The sequence below is a fragment of the Anomaloglossus baeobatrachus genome, chromosome 7, assembly GCF_048569485.1.
Source record: "Anomaloglossus baeobatrachus isolate aAnoBae1 chromosome 7, aAnoBae1.hap1, whole genome shotgun sequence".
Taxonomy (NCBI): Eukaryota; Metazoa; Chordata; class Amphibia; order Anura; family Aromobatidae; genus Anomaloglossus; species Anomaloglossus baeobatrachus.
In genome coordinates, this window is record NC_134359.1 from 240,960,419 (window position 1) to 240,979,335 (window position 18,917).

Here is an 18,917-nt window from a genome sequence, read left to right on the forward strand (position 1 = left end):
AGAGTGGCCGGCGCGGTAGTTCCCAGCACATGAAGTCACACAGCTAAGCTGCTGTGACTCAAACCCCAGCGTACAGCGCTACTGTCCCCGGCGCACTAACACACCCAGCAAGTCTGGTGTGTGCGTGCCCGCCTGTACGGGGACACAGAGTACCTGAAAGTTGCAGGGCCTTGTCCCTGAACGGTACACAGCTCCGTATCCATCAGGTTCACTGGGTCTGTGGATGGAGCCCGGCCTCAGGGCTTGGGGGCCGGTAAGATCCCACTTCCTCAGAGCCCCTCAGGGGGATGGGGAAGGAAAGCAGCATGTGGGCTCCAGCCTCCGTACCCGCAATGGGTACCTCAACCTTACAGACCACAAGTGAAGTAAGAAGGGAGCATGCTGTGGGCCCCATATGGGCCCTCTTTTCTTCCATCCGACATAGTCAGCAGCTACTGCTGACTAAACAGTGGAGCTATGCGTGGATGTCTGACCTCCTTCGCACAAAGCAGAAAACTGGTGAGCCAGTGATCCCACTGGGGGTGTATAGCCAGAAGGGGAGGGGCCTTACACTTTTTAGTGTAATGCTTTGTGTGGCCTCCGGAGGCAGTAGCTATACACCCAATCGTCTGGGTCTCCCAATGGAGCGCCGAAGAAATATGACACAATGGCGCAAATCAACCAATGTAAGGCTATGTTTACGCACAGTGATACCAGTGCGATACCATGGAGCGACGTCCTCGTTGCTCATTCTATCCTGCGCGCATTGCAGCAGGCTTCGTTTCCGGGTGTTCAATCGCCAGCTTTAGCGTCTGAAACTGACAAGGAGAACCCGGAAGAGAAGCCTGCTGCAATGCGGCAGGATATATTGAGCGATGGGGACGTCGCTCCATGGCATCACGCCCACAGGGGCGTGATACCACGGAAATATGCAGACGTCCATAGGGCAAGGCGCCGCCCCTGTGACCACATTCCCTGCTATTTACATACGAAATATGAAGGTAATAAAACGTTTTTATTACTTTCATATTATACAATTTTATAACACAGGGATAGGTAGGGAGGTGTAATTAGGGCACACATGCGTCTGCTGATAGGTCAGAACGCATAGTCTAGGTGACAGGTTCCCTTTAAAGGACCTTTCATGAATTCAGTCATGTGACCTGTCACAAACCACCGGGGGGGTCACTCAGAAATCCCCCGCGCTGGCTACCAGTACGTCACAATCGGGGGGTAACAAGTGGGGTCACCCCTCCTTTATACCTCCCGACCGACAGACAGAGCACGTGACGCGCTCTCTAGCGCCCCTCTTATAGTCAGGCCAATTATGGAATTGCCCGACCATAAGCCAGGAGGCCGCTATACTACTTATGCCGATTATTGAAGGGTCCCCGGTGAGAGTAAGGTATATATTCCCCCGACCTCCGCGGGCGGAATATATAAAATCTCCCCGAATCTCACTGGCCTCCCCACAATAATCCTTGGCACAATTCGCTGCCACCAACCGATTTACGGTAACTATTAGCCGAACACACAGACGTGGGATTCAAGATCGAGATAACAGAACAGCCCAAGATTAATTATATAATTTAATCAGCCTAAAGCACACTAGAACTACAATATATACAATAGGGAATCTACAGAATATACAGTTATGTCAGAGTACAGTTACAGATAAAGCATGGGTTACAAACAGGTATACAATTACATCAGTTACCTTGTGTGTCTGGCCACAGGGGGGCGCTGTAGACCAGGTTTCTAGGATTCTTCCTCACAGGTCTTTCCCAACCAGGCCCCCGAGCAGAAGAACACTGGAAAATGGCCGAAGTAGGGTTATCAACCTGGGCAGATCCAGGTCCCCTCCTACCTTAGTGACCTCACAGGGAAGCACTGCCACTCCCCCTGCATGGATCAGAATTATCCAGCAAAGGGGATATTGGCCATAACTTTGCCTGGGAGCGTCGTAGGCGGACGCCAATGCTCTCATTGTGACAGTTATGAATTTAGCCACAGAACGAGGGGACTCATGACCTGTCTACGAGTTCCCATATGGCTGATATCACGCCTGGGGTATTTCCCAAGCTCCCCCTTCCATAAAAAAGGTGTGCCAGCATCGTCCGCCTGCGCAAACACCATTTTTATGGTTGCCATATTTATCGGAGATATGGCTTGCGAGATATGAACCATTTTTTACTGGAGTCGTTCTGTCTGGCTACTTCCAAGCCTTGCTAATGAGATACAACTCTTGTTACAGGGTGACGGCAGGGAGTCATCCTGGGTCCATTGTCCTCACATCATCTCATCTCCATATCAGAGGAGATGGCTGTTGGAGGTGTAAGTGGGATGTGACACCTTCACAGATGCTGGACATTTGAGAACAAGAAGGGAGGGGGGGGGGCACTGCCAGGGAGTGATGAGAGCAATTATGACTTCTAGTCATAATTCCTCTTCATATCCCAGGATTTACCTCACACCTCCCCCCTTTTGAGGGCGCTAGGGGGCAGCACACTCCGGTGTTCCCCCGTGCGCCCGTCCGCGACCTCTCCTTGTCGGGACAGCCCGTCTGCGTTACCGTGGTCACGGCCCCTTTTGTGGCGAATGGGGAAGTCGTATTGCTGGAGCGCAAGGCTCCATCGCAACAATCGCCCATTCGTCCCAGAGACGGTGTGCAACCAGCTGAGGGGATTGTGGTCCGTCTCCACGATGAAGTGGCGCCCGTATAGATAGGGTTGCAGACGCTGCAGGGCCCACACTATGGCCAGGCACTCCTTCTCCATTGTAGAATATGCCACTTCCCTTGGTAATAGCTTCCTGCTCAGGTACAAGACTGGGTGCTCTTGGCTCGCAGAGTCCACCTGGCTGAGCACCGCACCGAGGCCGAAGTCACTGGCGTCGGTCTGTACTACGAACGGCCGCGTGAAGTCGGCTGCCTGTAGCACGGGCGGGCTGGACAGGGCGTCCTTTAGGGCCCGGAAGGCTGTCTCGCAGTCCACTGTCCAATCGACTGCAGAGGGCAGCTTCTTCTTGGTGAGGTCCGTCAAGGGCTTTGCCAGGCTACTATAGCATGGAACAAACCTCCTATAGTACCCAGCGGTCCCCAAGAAGGACATCACCTGCTTCTTGGTCCTGGGGGTGGGCCAGGATGCGATGGCCTCCACTTTCTCAGGCTCGGGCTTCAGCGTTCCCCCACCTACCCGGTGACCGAGGTACTGGACCTCGCTCATGGCCAGCTGACACTTTCCCGGCTTGATGGTCAAACCTGCCCGGTGGATCCGCCTGAGCACCTGTGCTAGATGCTCTAGGTGGTCCTCCCAGGTGGGACTGAAGACGGCAATGTCATCCAGGTACGCGGCCGCGTACCCTTCAAGTCCCTTGAGCAGGGTGTTGACCATCCGCTGGAAAGTGGCAGGGGCATTCCTCATCCCGAATGGCATCACCGTGGATTCGTACAGTCCAAATGGGGTAATAAAGGCAGAGCGTTCCCTGGCCTTGCGAGTCAGGGGGATCTGCCAATATCCCCGGCTCAGATCCATGATGGTCAGGTACTGAGCCCCGGCCAACTGATCGAGCAGGTCATCGATGCGTGGCATTGGGTACGCATCGGCGACCGTGACAGCATTGAGCCCCCTGTAGTCCACGCAGAACCGAGTGGTTCGGTCCTTCTTAGGGACGAGGACTACAGGCGAGGCCCAAGCGCTGTTGGATGCCTGGATCACCCCCAGCTCCAGCATCTCGTCAATCTCCTGGCGCATGTGTTGCTGCACCTCCAGGGAGACCCGATATGCTGAACGCCGGATCGGGGGATGATCCCCAGTGTCCACGTGATGGACAGCCAAGTCAGTCCTTCCGGGCTGGTTGGTAAACAACCCCCGGAAGGGGAGGAGGGTGGCCCACAGCTGGGACCGTTGGTCCTCCAAGAGCTGGTGGCCAACCTCCACATCCTCAATGGATCCGCCTGCCCTAACCTGGGCTAGCATATCCAAGAGGGTTTCCGCTTCTCCCTCCTCGGGCAGGTTGCACACGGGGAGCGCACATGCCTCCCGCTCATGATGTGCCTTCATCATGTTCACATGGAAGGGCTTTCGCCTTCCACGGGCGGGGTCCAGGGTGACCAGGTACGTTACAGGGTTGAGCTGCTGGTACACGAGGTATGGGCCTTCCCAGGCTGCCTGAAGCTTGTCCTGTGGTACGGGGACCAGTACCCACACCTTTTGACCCACTTGGTAGGTCCTCTCACAAGCGTTCTGGTCGTACCAACGCTTCTGATCGGCCTGGGCTTGAGCCATATTGTCGTGTACCAGTTGCGTCAAGGCCTGCATTCTGTCCCGGAAGCGCATGACATACTCGATAACCGACACTCCAGGGGTGGCCAAATCCCCTTCCCAAGCCTCTTTCACCAGAGCCAGGGGGCCCCGCACACGTCGCCCGTACAGGAGCTCAAACGGTGAGAATCCTGTTGAGGCCTGTGGAACCTCCCGGTAAGCAAATAACAGGTGTGGGAGATACCGCTCCCAGTCACGCCCATGGGAGTCGACCAACATCTTAAGCATCTGCTTTAAGGTGCCATTGAACCGCTCGCACAGGCCATTAGTCTGTGGATGGTACGGGCTGGCCACCAGATGTCGCACCTGGACTTGCTTACAGAGGGTCTCCATCAGCTGGGACATGAATTGGGTCCCCCGGTCGGTGAGCATTTCCTGGGGAAAACCCACTCGGGAGAAAATCTCCAGCAATGCGGTGGCCACCTTGTCAGCCCGAATGGACGACAAGGCCACTGCTTCTGGGTACCGGGTGGCATAGTCAACTACCGTCAGTATGAAGCGTTTCCCGGAGCTGCTGGGGATGGCCAGCGGGCCGACCAGATCCACAGCCACCCTCCTGAAAGGCTCATCGATGATTGGCAGAGATACTAGTGGGGCTTTGGGGTGTGGCCCCGCCTTCCCCACTCTCTGACAGGTTTCACACGAACGGCAGTAGGCAGCCACATCGGCCCCCATTTTTGGCCAGTAGAAATGCTGGTTTAACCTGGCCTTGGTCTTAGCGATCCCTAGGTGTCCGGCCATCGGAATCTCATGTGCGATCCGCAACAACTCCGTCCGGAACGGATAGGGTACCACCAACTGTCGGTCCCTGGGCCACGCCTCCGGTGAACCCTGCTGGACCGTGGCCCGGTACAGCCGTCCTTGGTCCCAGACCACTCGCTCCGGGTCCGAGTCCGAGGGAGGCTGTGCCGCCTGCTCCTTTAGAGCTTTCAGGCTGTCGTCAGCTTCTAACGCTGCCTGAAACCCCTGACCAGATGTGGCCAGAATCGACGAGACTGTCACATCTTCGGTCAGTACCCCGGGACCTGTGTCCTGGCCTCCACCTGACTCGGCTGCCACTTGGTCAGAAGGGGAAGAGCTATCGGACCTCCGGGAGGCCCCGTGGCTTCCAGCACTCCCACTGCGGGTGACAGCGGCCACAGCCGCTGCGACCGTGGGTCGTGCCTGCTCCTCCTCCGTTCCTGACCAAGTCGCCGGTTCAGGCAGACCTACCTGGCTTCCTGACACCCCGGTTGTGGGGGAACCCTGCATCGAGATCTTACCTGGGAGCACTTCCGCTCCTGGACCGGCCCCAATCTCACCTGCCTGTTCCCCCCCTGCAGCAACAGAACCCCGCTGTGAAATCTCTGGGGACCCCACATTTGCTGTGGTAGCCCCCACCCCACACACTGGTCCTCCCCCTGCAGCACCCTGCTCTCTGCTTATCCCTGCAGAGGGCAACAGATCCCAGCTCACAGGCTGATTACTTGTAGAGGCATTGTCACACCTCTCTCTGACCCCCTCCCCTGTCACAGCTGCAGCTGAGTGTGTGTCTATGGTGTCTATGCAAGCAGAAATATCAGAGTTCACTCCCTCCTCCCTTACATCATTCATAGATAACACATTAACATTGTCCGGAGGCACGTCAGCACTGGCTGAAGGTTCAGCCTTTGGGGCGGGGCCAAACTGGGAGGTTATTTGCCCCAAATCTGTCCCAAGTAGCACGTTTGCAGGGATCCGATCAGTTACCCCCACCTCCCTCACCCCTCGCCCTGCGCCCCAGTCCACATAAATGTCAGCAACAGGCAGCGCCGGGTCAATGCCTCCAATCCCGGAGACAGCGAGGGTTTTTCCAGGGATCAAGTCTTGGGGGGACACCATCTCAGGCCGCACCAGAGTCACCTCCGAGGCGCTGTCTCGCAGTCCTATGGTCACAGACTGGCCGACGGTGACAGGTTGGAAGCTGTCCAGGGACCTACCACCACCCCCACCCACACAATACACCTTGGGCGGCCCTTGGGACGGGGACGGAGCCGGGGCCTTGGGACGCTGAGGGCACATGGCCTTGAAGTGTCCAGGTAGGTTGCACTGGTGGCACCGTCTTGGTTCCACCACGGGCCTGGAGAGGGGAGTTGAGGGGGACACCCCCTGCAGTCTAGGGGCAGGTGGGGCAGTCGCAGAATTCATCTTACCCCCTCTCCAGGTGCTGCTGGTGGCCGCTCTCCTGGCCTCAGGGGCCCGGTTGTTGGTGTAGTCATCGGCAAGGGCAGCTGTAGCCGTGGACCCCTTTGGCTTCTGGTCTCGGATGAACTGGCGGAGATCCTCAGGGCAGTTCCACAAGAGTTGCTCCGTGATGAACAAGTCCAGGATCTCCGGTCCGGTGGAAAGCTGCAGGCCTTGGGTCCAGTGGTCGGCAGCTCGGGCAAGTGCCCGCCTGTGGTCAGCCCAGGAGTCCTTTGGTCCCTTCTGTAGGCTCCGGAACTTCTTGCGGTAGGACTCTGGAGTGAGGTTGTACTGTTGGATCAGGGCCCGCTTGATGGTGTCGTAGCCCTGATCTGCCTCAGCAGGCAAGTCCCCAAGGACATCCAGGGCCTTACCCCTTAAACGGGGGGTCAGGTATTTGGCCCACTGGTCCTTGTCCAGATGGTGCTGCAAGCAAGTCCGTTCAAAAGCAGTCAAGAAAGAGTCCAAGTCTCCATCCTTCTCCAGCACTGGGAAGTCCTCAACACGGACCTTTGGAAGTTTGGTGTTTTGAAGGTCACGTGTGGCTGATGAGGGCCGGAGCTGAGCTAGCTGCAGCTGGTAGTCACGCTCTGCCTGTCGCTCTCGCTCTCGCTCTTCACGCGCTGCTTGCCGCTCCGCAGCCTCACGCACTGCTTGCCGCTCCGCAGCCTCAGCATCACGCGCTGCCTGCCGCTCTGCCCTGTGCTCTGCCAGGAGTCCCTTGTAGCCCTCCTGGTCTCCAGCCTGGAGAAGGGCCATAGCCATTTGAAGAAGGCTATCCGAGCCTCCCAGGCTCGGTGGAATGGCACGTGGTGATCTGCGGCCCGCTGCGGAGCCTGGTGATTCACTGTCCATTGCAGAGCGGAGGGCTGGCATCTGGCTCGTTGAGGACCCTTGGGTGAGCTGCTCCTCCTCTTGTCCAGCAGTGCCCGGTTGTGCAATGTCCTCTGCGGAGCTGTTTTCTGGCGTCGAGCTCCTGGAGGACTCGTGGGCAACCTCCTCATTGCTGTCCACAGCACCGTCCTCCCTCTCTTCGGCTCCTGCCTTAGCATTGGCCAGTTGCATAGCTCTGCTCCTGGTGCCATCAGCCATTCTTGCAGACTTTTGGTCACTGACACAGAACTGACACCTGATGCCTCCACACACCTTACAGTATCTGCACTCTGACACTCTAGTGTTGAGCTAGTCTGAAGACCCCAGCAGCCACAGCTGCTGCAGGCAGTCTTTAGTGTCTGGGAGTATGGGTCTCACACTCACTATTATCTCGATCCCACCGCTGCCACCAATATGTCACAAACCACCGGGGGGGTCACTCAGAAATCCCCCGCGCTGGCTACCAGTACGTCACAATCGGGGGGTAACAAGTGGGGTCACCCCTCCTTTATACCTCCCGACCGACAGACAGAGCACGTGACGCGCTCTCTAGCGCCCCTCTTATAGTCAGGCCAATTATGGAATTGCCCGACCATAAGCCAGGAGGCCGCTATACTACTTATGCCGATTATTGAAGGGTCCCCGGTGAGAGTAAGGTATATATTCCCCCGACCTCCGCGGGCGGAATATATAAAATCTCCCCGAATCTCACTGGCCTCCCCACAATAATCCTTGGCACAATTCGCTGCCACCAACCGATTTACGGTAACTATTAGCCGAACACACAGACGTGGGATTCAAGATCGAGATAACAGAACAGCCCAAGATTAATTATATAATTTAATCAGCCTAAAGCACACTAGAACTACAATATATACAATAGGGAATCTACAGAATATACAGTTATGTCAGAGTACAGTTACAGATAAAGCATGGGTTACAAACAGGTATACAATTACATCAGTTACCTTGTGTGTCTGGCCACAGGGGGGCGCTGTAGACCAGGTTTCTAGGATTCTTCCTCACAGGTCTTTCCCAACCAGGCCCCCGAGCAGAAGAACACTGGAAAATGGCCGAAGTAGGGTTATCAACCTGGGCAGATCCAGGTCCCCTCCTACCTTAGTGACCTCACAGGGAAGCACTGCCACTCCCCCTGCATGGATCAGAATTATCCAGCAAAGGGGATATTGGCCATAACTTTGCCTGGGAGCGTCGTAGGCGGACGCCAATGCTCTCATTGTGACAGTTATGAATTTAGCCACAGAACGAGGGGACTCATGACCTGTCTACGAGTTCCCATATGGCTGATATCACGCCTGGGGTATTTCCCAAGCTCCCCCTTCCATAAAAAAGGTGTGCCAGCATCGTCCGCCTGCGCAAACACCATTTTTATGGTTGCCATATTTATCGGAGATATGGCTTGCGAGATATGAACCATTTTTTACTGGAGTCGTTCTGTCTGGCTACTTCCAAGCCTTGCTAATGAGATACAACTCTTGTTACAGGGTGACGGCAGGGAGTCATCCTGGGTCCATTGTCCTCACATCATCTCATCTCCATATCAGAGGAGATGGCTGTTGGAGGTGTAAGTGGGATGTGACACCTTCACAGATGCTGGACATTTGAGAACAAGAAGGGAGGGGGGGGGGCACTGCCAGGGAGTGATGAGAGCAATTATGACTTCTAGTCATAATTCCTCTTCATATCCCAGGATTTACCTCACATGACCAAAGGTCTCTTAAGGCCCCGTCACACAAAGAGATAAATCTTTGGCAGATCTGTGGTTGCAAGGGAAATCATGGACATATTGTTCCATTTGTACACAGCCACAAACCTGGCACTGATTGTCCACAATTTCACTGCAACCACAGATCTGCCACAGATTTATCTCTGTGTGTGACAGGGCCTTTAATTGCAGGAGTCTAAAAGAACTGAACAGGAGACAGGCTGGTATGGAGGACAGGAATTAGGATGGCAAAGCAAACTGGGAAATTTCACAGGGCCCCATTCTCCTAGGGGCTCCAACATTTATATCCTGAGGAGAACACTGCAGGAGGACCTTTGTGACATCATTTATGGCTTCTTTCGTAAGTGTAATGCAACTGCATTTTTTTGCATCCTATTTGAGATCCTTGTTATGTGTCTGCCTTCTATTTAATTACAACATGCAGGTTACACTTACCTTCCGTCTGCTTGAAGAGCCACAGAATTGATCCAGGAAAGACTTTTCCCAGCAACAGCAGACGACCACACAGCAAGTCCATGTATAGCTTCCGGGCACTGAAGTTCACAAAGGGCCTCCACCACCATCATCACCGTCAGCTCAAATTCTGACCCCTTTACAAAGACCAACACATAGTCAACGCTAGGAACACTGCTCCTCATAAGCTGCATCTTACGGCCATGTAGATTTCTCTTTTTACCTGGGGGGTACTGTTATTCTTCATCTCACACAGCAGGTCGAAGCCATGCCTGACCGTCACAGCAGGTTGGCCAGCCAACAATCCCACTCTCATGATGGCGATTCGGATCCGAGTGAGCCAGTCTTGGCACGTTTGTCGGTTCGTATAGAAGAATGTTCTGATAACCTTTAAAAAAAGATGGAAAAAGAAGGGAATTTTGTTTACTTACCGTAAATTCCATTTCTTCTAGCTCCTATTGGGAGACCCAGACAATTGGGTGTATAGCTTCTGCCTCCGGAGGCCACACAAAGTATTACACTTTAAAAAGTGTAACCCCTCCCCTCTGCCTATACACCCTCCCGTGCATCACGGGCCCATCAGTTTTGGTGCATAAGCAGGAAGGAGGAAACTTAAAAATTGGTCTAAGGTAAATTCAATCCGAAGGATGTTCGGAGAACTGAAACCATGAACCAAAAGAACAATTCAACATGAACAACATATGTACACAAAAGAACAACCAGCCCGAAGGGCACAGGGGCGGGTGCTGGGTCTCCCAATAGGAGCTAGAAGAAAAGGAATTTACGGTAAGTAAACAAAATTCCCTTCTTCTTTGTCGCTCCATTGGGAGACCCAGACAATTGGGACGTCCAAAAGCAGTCCCTGGGTGGGTAAAGGAATACCTCGATAAAAAGAGCCGAAAAACGGCCCCCTCTTACAGGTGGGCAACCGCCGCCTGAAGGACTCGCCTACCTAGGCTGGCATCTGCCGAAGCATAGGCATGCACCTGATAGTGTTTCGTGAAAGTGTGCAGACTAGACCAGGTAGCCGCCTGACACACCTGCTGAGCCGTAGCCCGGTGCCGCAATGCCCAGGATGCACCCACGGCTCTGGTAGAATGGGCTTTCAGCCCTGAAGGAATCGGAAGCCCAGAAGAACGGTAGGCTTCAAGAATCGGTTCCTTGATCCACCGAGCCAAGGTTGACTTGGAAGCCGTCGACCCCTTACGCTGGCCAGCGACAAGGACAAAGAGCGCATCAGAACGGCGCAGGGGCGCCGTGCGAGACACGTAGAGCCGGAGTGCTCTCACGAGATCTAACAAGTGCAAATCCTTTTCACATTGGTGAACTGGATGAGGACAAAAAGAAGGTAAGGAGATATCCTGATTGAGATGGAAAGGGGATACCACCTTAGGGAGAAATTCCGGGACCGGACGCAGAACCACCTTATCCTGGTGAAACACCAGGAAGGGGGCTTTGCATGACAGCGCTGCTAGCTCAGACACTCTCCGAAGTGATGTGACTGCCACTAGGAAGGCCACCTTCTGCGAAAGACGTGATAGAGAGACATCCCGCAGCGGCTCGAAAGGTGGTTTCTGAAGAGCCGTTAGCACCCTGTTAAGATCCCAGGGTTCCAGCGGACGCTTGTAAGGTGGGACTATGTGGCAAACTCCCTGCAGGAACGTGCGGACCTGCGGAAGCCTGGCTAGACGCTTTTGAAAAAACACGGAAAGCGCCGATACTTGTCCCTTGAGAGAGCCGAGAGACAAACCCTTGTCCATTCCGGATTGAAGGAAAGAAAGAAAAGTGGGTAAGGCAAACGGCCAGGGGGTAAAACCCTGATCAGAGCACCAGGATAAGAAGATCCTCCAAGCCCTGTGATAGATCTTGGCGGACGTTGGTTTCCTGGCCTGTCTCATAGTGGCAATGACATCTTGAGATAACCCTGAGGACGCTAGGAGCCAGGACTCAATGGCCACACAGTCAGATTGAGGGCCGCAGAATTCAGATGGAAAAATGGCCCTTGAGACAGCAAGTCTGTTCGGTCTGGGAGTGCCCACGGTTGACCCACCGTGAGGTGCCACAGATCCGGGTACCACGACCTCCTCGGCCAGTCTGGAGCGACGAGGATGGCGCGGCGGCAGTCGGACCTGATCTTGCGTAACACTCTGGGCAGCAGTGCCAGAGGAGGAAATACATTGATCTGAAGGGAGGACTCTGTCGGAGTCCAGGTTCCCTGAGCCCTGTGGTGGAGAAAGACCGCTCCCCACCCTGACAGACTCGCGTCCGTCGTGACCACAGCCCAGGATGGGGGCAGGAAGGATTTTCCCTTCGACAAAGAAGTGGGAAGAAGCCACCACTGAAGAGAGGTTTTGGCTGCCAGTGAAAGAGACGTTCCTGTCTAGGGACGTCGACCTCCTGTCCCATTTGCGGAGAATGTCCCATTGAAGTGGACGCAGATGAAACTGCGCAAAGGGAACTGCCTCCATTGCTGCCACCATCTTCCCTAGGAAGTGCATGAGGCGCCTCAAGGGGTGTGACTGGGCCCGAAGAAGAGAGCGCACCCCTGTCTGCAGCGAACGCTGTTTGTCCAGCGGAAGCTTGACTATTGCTGAGAGAGTATGAAACTCCATCCCGAGGTAAGTCAGTGATTGGGTCGGTGTCGATTTTGACTTTGGGAAATTGATGATCCACCCGAACCTCTGGAGAGTCTCCAGAGCAATGGTCAGGCTGTGTTGACATGCCACCCGGGAGGATGCCTTGACTAGGAGATCGTCTAAGTAAGGGATCACCGAGTGGCCCTGAGAGTGTAGGACCGCCACCACGGATGCCATGACCTTGGTGAAGACCCGTGGGGCTGTCGCCAGGCCGAAAGGCAGTGCCACAAACTGAAGGTGTTCGTCCCCGATGGCGAAACGCAGGAAGCGTTGATGCTCTGGTGCAATCGGCACATGGAGATAAGCATCCCTGATGTCGATTGATGCTAGGAAGTCTCCTTGGGACATCGAACCGATGACAGAGCGGAGAGATTCCATCCGAAACCGTCTGGTTCTCACGTGTCTGTTGAGCAGTTTGAGGTCCAGAACGGGACGGAATGATCCGTCCTTTTTTGGCACCACGAACAAGTTGGAGTAAAAACCGCGACCACGTTCTTGAAGGGAAACGGGGATCACAACTCCTGTCTTCAGAGTGTTCACCGCCTGAAAAAGTGCATCGGCTCGCTCGGGGGGTGGAGATGTTCTGAAGAAACGAGTCGGAGGACGAGAGCTGAGCTCTATCCTGTAACCGTGAGACAGAATGTCTCTCACCCATCAGTCTTGGACATGTGGCCACCAGGCGTCGCAAAAGCGGGAGAGCCTGCCACCGACCGAGGATGCGGTTTGGGGAGGCCGAGAGTCATGAGGCCGCCTTGGAGACGGTTCCTCCGGCGGTCTTTGGAGGACGTGACTTAGACCGCCATGCAGAAGAGTTCCTCTGGCCCTTCTCTGGCCTGTTGGACGTGGAGGATTGGGACCTGGCTGAGGGCCGAAAGGACCGAAACCTCGATTGAATTTTTCGTTGCTTAGGTCTGTTTGGTTTGGACTGAGGTAAGGACGAGTCCTTTCCCTTGGATTGTTTAATAATTTCATCCAATTGCTCGCCAAACAAACGGTCGCCAGAAAATGGCAAACCGGTTAAGAACTTCTTGGAAGCAGAGTATGCCTTCCATTCGCGTAGCCACATGGCCCTGCGGACTGCCACCGAATTGGCGGACGCTACCGCTGTACGGCTCGCAGAGTCCAGGACGGCATTCATGGCGTAGGATGAAAATACCGACGCCTGCGAAGTCAAAGACGCAACTTGCGGAGCAGAGGTACGTGTGACCGCATTAATCTCAGACAGACAAGCTGAGATAGCTTGGAGTGCCCACACTGCTGCAAAGGCCGGGGCAAAAGACGCGCCTATGGCTTCATAGATGGATTTCATCAGGAGCTCTATCTGCCTGTCAGTGGCATCCTTGAGCGATGAGCCATCTGCCACTGATACTACGGATCTAGCTGCCAGTCTAGAGACTGGAGGGTCCACCTTGGGACACTGAGCCCAACCCTTAACTACGTCAGGGGGGAAGGGGTAACGTGTGTCATTAAGGCGCTTAGTAAAGCGCTTGTCCGGAAAAGCTCTGTGCTTCTGGACAGCATCTCTGAAGTTAGAGTGATCGAAAAACGCACTCCGTGTACGTTTGGGAAACCTAAACTGGTGTTTCTCCTGCTGCGAAGCCGACTCCTCTATAGGTGGAGTTGGGGGAGAAAGATCTAGCACCTGGTTGATGGACGCTATAAGGTCATTTACTATGGCGTCCCCTTCAGGTGTATCAAGATTGAGAGCAACGTCAGGATCAGAGCCCTGAGCTGCGACCTCCGCTTCATCCTCCAGAGAGTCCTCAAGCTGAGACCCCGAACAGCGTGATGAAGTCGGGGAAGGTTCCCAGCGAGCCCGCTTAGCCGGTCTGGGACTGCGGGCCGTGTCGGAGTCCTCCCCGTGGGACCTAGGTGTCACCCCAGGAGCACTCTGCTGCGCAGACCGAGAGGGGCCTGGGGGCGATGAACTCACAGTGCCCGGGGCCTGTGTAAGTACCGATCTGGACTGCAAGGCTTCTAGTATCTTAGCAGACCATCTGTCCATAGACTGAGCCATGGATTGTGAAAGCGACTCAGAGTTTCTCAGCCAAAACTGCAAACTCTGTCCCTGCCACCTGGACAGTGGAAGCCGGCGGTTCTACCTGAGCCGAGGGTCCCACCAGTGCCCGAGGCTCCAACTGAGTGAGTGCCACAGGGGCCGAGCATTGCTCACAGTGAGGGTAGGTGGAACCTGCAGGTAACATAGCCGCACAAGAGGTACAGGTTGCAAAATAACCCTGTGTCTTGGCACTCTTGCTCTTTGCGGACGACATGCTGTTGTCTCCTCTGAGAGTGATCACTGAGGGTATATAGCCAAAAGCAAAACAATGCGGCCGAACAGAGAAAATGTATACAAATATATGTATATATATATATACACTTCGGCACCCTAGGGGGGCCAGCACCGGTAACCGGTGTGGCTTACCGAGCGCCCAAAGCGGTTGTGTGTCCACCAGATTCCCTGCCTGGGCCTCCCAGAGCTGCAGAGCTCGTTCTGAAATCCTCCACCAGCAGAAGTGATTGTAACAATGGCTGCCGGAGCTCTCAGGGGAGGAGGGAGCCGTGGGCGGTGACTAAAAGTGCGGGAATCTGGTGCCCCACAGTGATCAGTGAGGGGGGAGGAGGACACCTAAGTATGCTCCAGCCCTCACTGCCGACGTCCAGTCGACCGTCCCGCCCTTACCCCTGACTGGCAGGCCCGGGGGCGGGAGTTATGGTACTAGGCCGCATGAAGCCGGGGACTAAATTTAATAACGCGGCCGGCAAACAGGCGCGGTCGGCGCGGTAGTCCCGGTCGTCACAAAAAAACAGCAGCCGCTGCAGCGTCTGTGACACAGGCGCTCCATGCACCGTCCCCAAGGGGACACAGAGTACCTTTTAGATGCAGGGCCTGTCCCTGATGATACCCAGTCTCCTGTCCGGCAGATTCCCCCAGGGGCTGCGGAGGGAGCCCGGTCCCAGTGAATGGTGACCGGTTAGGATCCCACTTCTCCCAGAGCCTCTAAGGGATGGGGAAGGAAAAACGGCATGTGGCTCCAGCCTTTGTACCCGCAATGGGTACCTCAACCTTAACAGCACCGCCGACTTAGTGGGGTGAGAAGGGAGCATGCCGGGGGCCCTGTTGGGGGCCCTCTTTTCTTCCATCCGATACAATCAGCAGCTGCTGCTGACTAAAATGGGAGCTTGAGTGAATGTGTGCCTCCTTCAACACAAAGCATAAAACTGATGGGCCCGTGATGCACTGGAGGGTGTATAGGCAGAGGGGAGGGGTTACACTTTTTAAAGTGTAATACTGTGTGTGGCCTCCGGAGGCAGAAGCTATACACCCAATTGTCTGGGTCTCCCAATGGAGCGACAAAGAAAAAGAAATTATGCAGGATTCTATAAGTCTTTACAGCATCTGATGCTGCAAAGCAACTAAACCACAGATACATACCTTGGGTGGAGAGGTCAATGCATTGGCACATCCCTCATAGGCGTTGTACATCAACTTGTCCAGATTCTCTAAATACTGCAAGAGAAGTACTAGACGCAACTGATTATTGGCGTGTCCTTCATCATTGTCGGCAGTCGTCCACTGGCTAACATCCTGGTCTGGATTAAGGGTGTGAGCGGCTAGGCTCCGGATAATACCTTAAGACAAAAGGGAATACACTTCAGAGTAATGACTAACACAAAGAAAAGCATGTAATACATGGACGACGATTATTATAACGCCATTTATTCCATGGCACTTTACATGTAAAAAGAGGTATACATAAAACAAGTACAATAATCAAACAATACAAGGCACAGACCGGTACAGGAGGAGAGGACCCTGCCCGTGAGGGCTCACAGTCTACAGGACGAGAGAGGTCACTGCCCACGAGGGATCAAAGTCTACAGGGCGAGAGAGGTCACTGCCCACGAGGGCACAAGCTACAAGACAAGAGCAGACCCTGCCCACGAGGGGACAGGCTACTAGACAAGAGCAGACCCTGCCCACGAGGGCACAGGCTACAGGACGAGGGGGGACCCTGCCCACGAGGGCACAGGCTACAGGACGAGGGGGGACCCTGCCCACGAGGGCTCACAGTCTACAGGAGGAGAGAGGACCCTGCCCGCGAGGGCACAGGCTACAAGACAAGAGCGGACCCTGCCCACGAGGGCACAGGCTACAGGACGAGAGCAGACCCTGCCCACGAGGGCACAGGCTACAGGACGAGGGGGGACCCTGCCCACGAGGGCTCACAGTCTACAGGAGGAGAGAGGACCCTGCCCGCGAGGGCTCACAGTCTAGGGCTCACAGTCTACAGGAGGAGAGAAGACCCAGCCTGCGAGGGCTCAGTCTACTAGGGATGGGTGATGATACAGTAGGTGATGGTAGAGCTGGTTGTGAAGCAGTATAGTGGACTCAGGGTTACTACAGGTTGTAGGCTTGCCAGAAAAGGTGGGTCTTCAGGTTCCTTTTGAAGGGTTCCATGGTAGGTGAGAGTCTGATATGTTAGGGTAAAGCGTTTTTGAGTATGGGGGATGCATGAGCGAACTCTTGTATACAATTGTGGGAAGAGGAGAGGAGATCTTGTGACGATCGAAGGTCGCGTGCATGTAGGTACCAGGAGACTAGGTTACCAATATATGGAGGAGACAGGTTGTGGATGGCTTTGTAATGTCATGGTTAGGGTTTTGAACTGGAGTTTTTAGGCAATGGGAACCCAGTGAAGAGATTGACAGAGAAAGAGGCTAGGGAATAGCAAGGATACAGGTGGATTAGTCGGGCAGCAGAGTTTAAAACAAATTGGAGGGGTGAAAGAGAGCTAGAAGGGAGACCACAGAGCAGGGGGGGTTGCAGTAGTTGAGGCAGGAGATAATGAGGGCATACACTAGTGTTTTGTCAGATCCTTGGTTAAGGAATGTATGAATCCAGGAAAAAAAATTATACAGATATATATTCATTATACATACATAGATGAAGCTCTTGTTCCATTCACGATCACCACATACCTTCAATTGTCTGGAACGTATCTTGAGCTCTTCCTAGCGGTGTCCGTAACTTTGACAGAACAGTGAATTGAGCAGCCTCCCATACGACCCATTGCCACAGAACAGCCTCCGTCTTCAGCAGGTTGCGAGGAATGAGTGAAGCGTCTCTCTTATCCAGTCTCTGGCAACTGTGGAACAACCTCTCCAGCCAGTTATCTTTACTGTGGAGGATAAAAATATCCGTAAACCACCTTAATGGAGCAACATGGGCAATGCAGAGGGCAAAGCTCTTTTTGATTTTGTTTGTGTAACCTAACTAATAAGCGCTTATACTGCCATTATTTCAATTTTCTTAATTTCCATAGGGAATAAACAGAGGATTACATGAAAAGGCAGAAGGATTTGTACAAGCCTCATATATAGGATTAGTGGCTACTTCTCCAAGATGTTTGGAACAACCTTCTGCAGTTTCTTAAAAAAGGTGTACCTAGAAGACCTTTTGTACAGTACCGGACATGAACTCATCCCTCGCTCTTGACATATCGTTCTGAATCTTGCGCTTTGTTTTATGTTAACACTGAACAAAGTTTGTATAGGAGGTCAAGAAGTGAAAGACTAGTTTAGGTCAAGATTTAGCCCTGTAACTTCTAACTCAAGACACGCAGGCACACGGCCTTACCCCGATCTGTGGAAGCTCCCATACAGTATAAAGCTGATGACATCGGAAAAATCCTGCGGATGGAAAGTGTTGCTGGGAGATTTGCTCATGTGGTTTCGAACGGCCGAGGAGATTTCCTGCATTTCAGTGTGATTTGTGTTACTTTGAAAAAAAGACGGAAAAAAAAATAAAAAAATAATAATTAATATTCATTTTCAAACAGAAATATGGAATATTTGTCAGAGAGTATTCTTGTCAGCATAAATACTGAAGGAAGGCCTGGCATGCAAATGTGGACAGAGCCCTATTCAAATGACTAAGTAGTTTTAGAGTTAAATGTCAGTGGTCATTAAGGGGTTAAGTCAAAGGATGTGTAACCGCCTTTGATGTAGGTTTACATGGCAAGCCTGCCTCTTTCCCTGCACTTTGCCTGATCTGATCAGCCGACATGTGCCTCTAACAGGCGCGGGTGGATCAGGTGGGTGGATAGCCTGCAGCTATAAACCAGTTAAATCCCACTGTCAAATCTCTGAGAGCAAGATTTAACATGCGCTGACTGGCAGCGTTTCATTCCCTGCTCCCATCAGCATGTTCATCGTGTTCACGGGACGCCGATGAGTTGCCCTGAAAGATGAGGGTCAGTTGATGACCCATGTGCCTGTCATGATGATCCTCCTGTGTACACCGGCTCAGAAGCCTGCATTCATGATTTCTGCTGTACAGAGCAATGGGATATCAGGCTGCCAGGTTAGTTTTACCATATTAGTGAACATGGGAGAAAAAAAAAACAAAACAATCATGTATTTTTTTATTACAATTTCGATGTACTTAGTGCTGGTAAGATATTATGTAAAAAGAAGAGGGAGAGGGCGGAGCTCTTAATCTAGCTCTCCCGCATATAGCTCCCCCCTGCCTCTCTCGCACATAGCTCCCCCCCCTGCATCTCCCGCACATAGCTCCCCCCCCTGCCTCTCCCGCACATAGCTCCCCCCCATGCCTCTCCCGCACATAGCTCCCCCCCATGCCTCTCCCGCACATAGCTCCCCCCCATGCCTCTCCCGCACATAGCTCCCCCCCATGCCTCT

General features: G+C 53.7%; 1 protein-coding gene across 1 annotated transcript in view; it reads right to left on the reverse strand.

Annotated features, from left to right (window-relative positions):
• Positions 1-18,917, reverse strand: part of SMG1 (SMG1 nonsense mediated mRNA decay associated PI3K related kinase) — a 468,962-nt gene that overhangs the window by 289,398 nt on the left and 160,647 nt on the right. The window contains exons 19-23 of the mRNA XM_075319739.1: positions 17,854-17,994; positions 17,196-17,395; positions 15,649-15,845; positions 9,800-9,964; positions 9,559-9,713 (exon numbers count right to left, since the gene is read on the reverse strand). Of these exons, the coding sequence (XP_075175854.1) occupies positions 9,559-9,713; positions 9,800-9,964; positions 15,649-15,845; positions 17,196-17,395; positions 17,854-17,994 (858 nt within the window). The remainder of the gene's footprint in view (positions 1-9,558; positions 9,714-9,799; positions 9,965-15,648; positions 15,846-17,195; positions 17,396-17,853; positions 17,995-18,917) is intronic.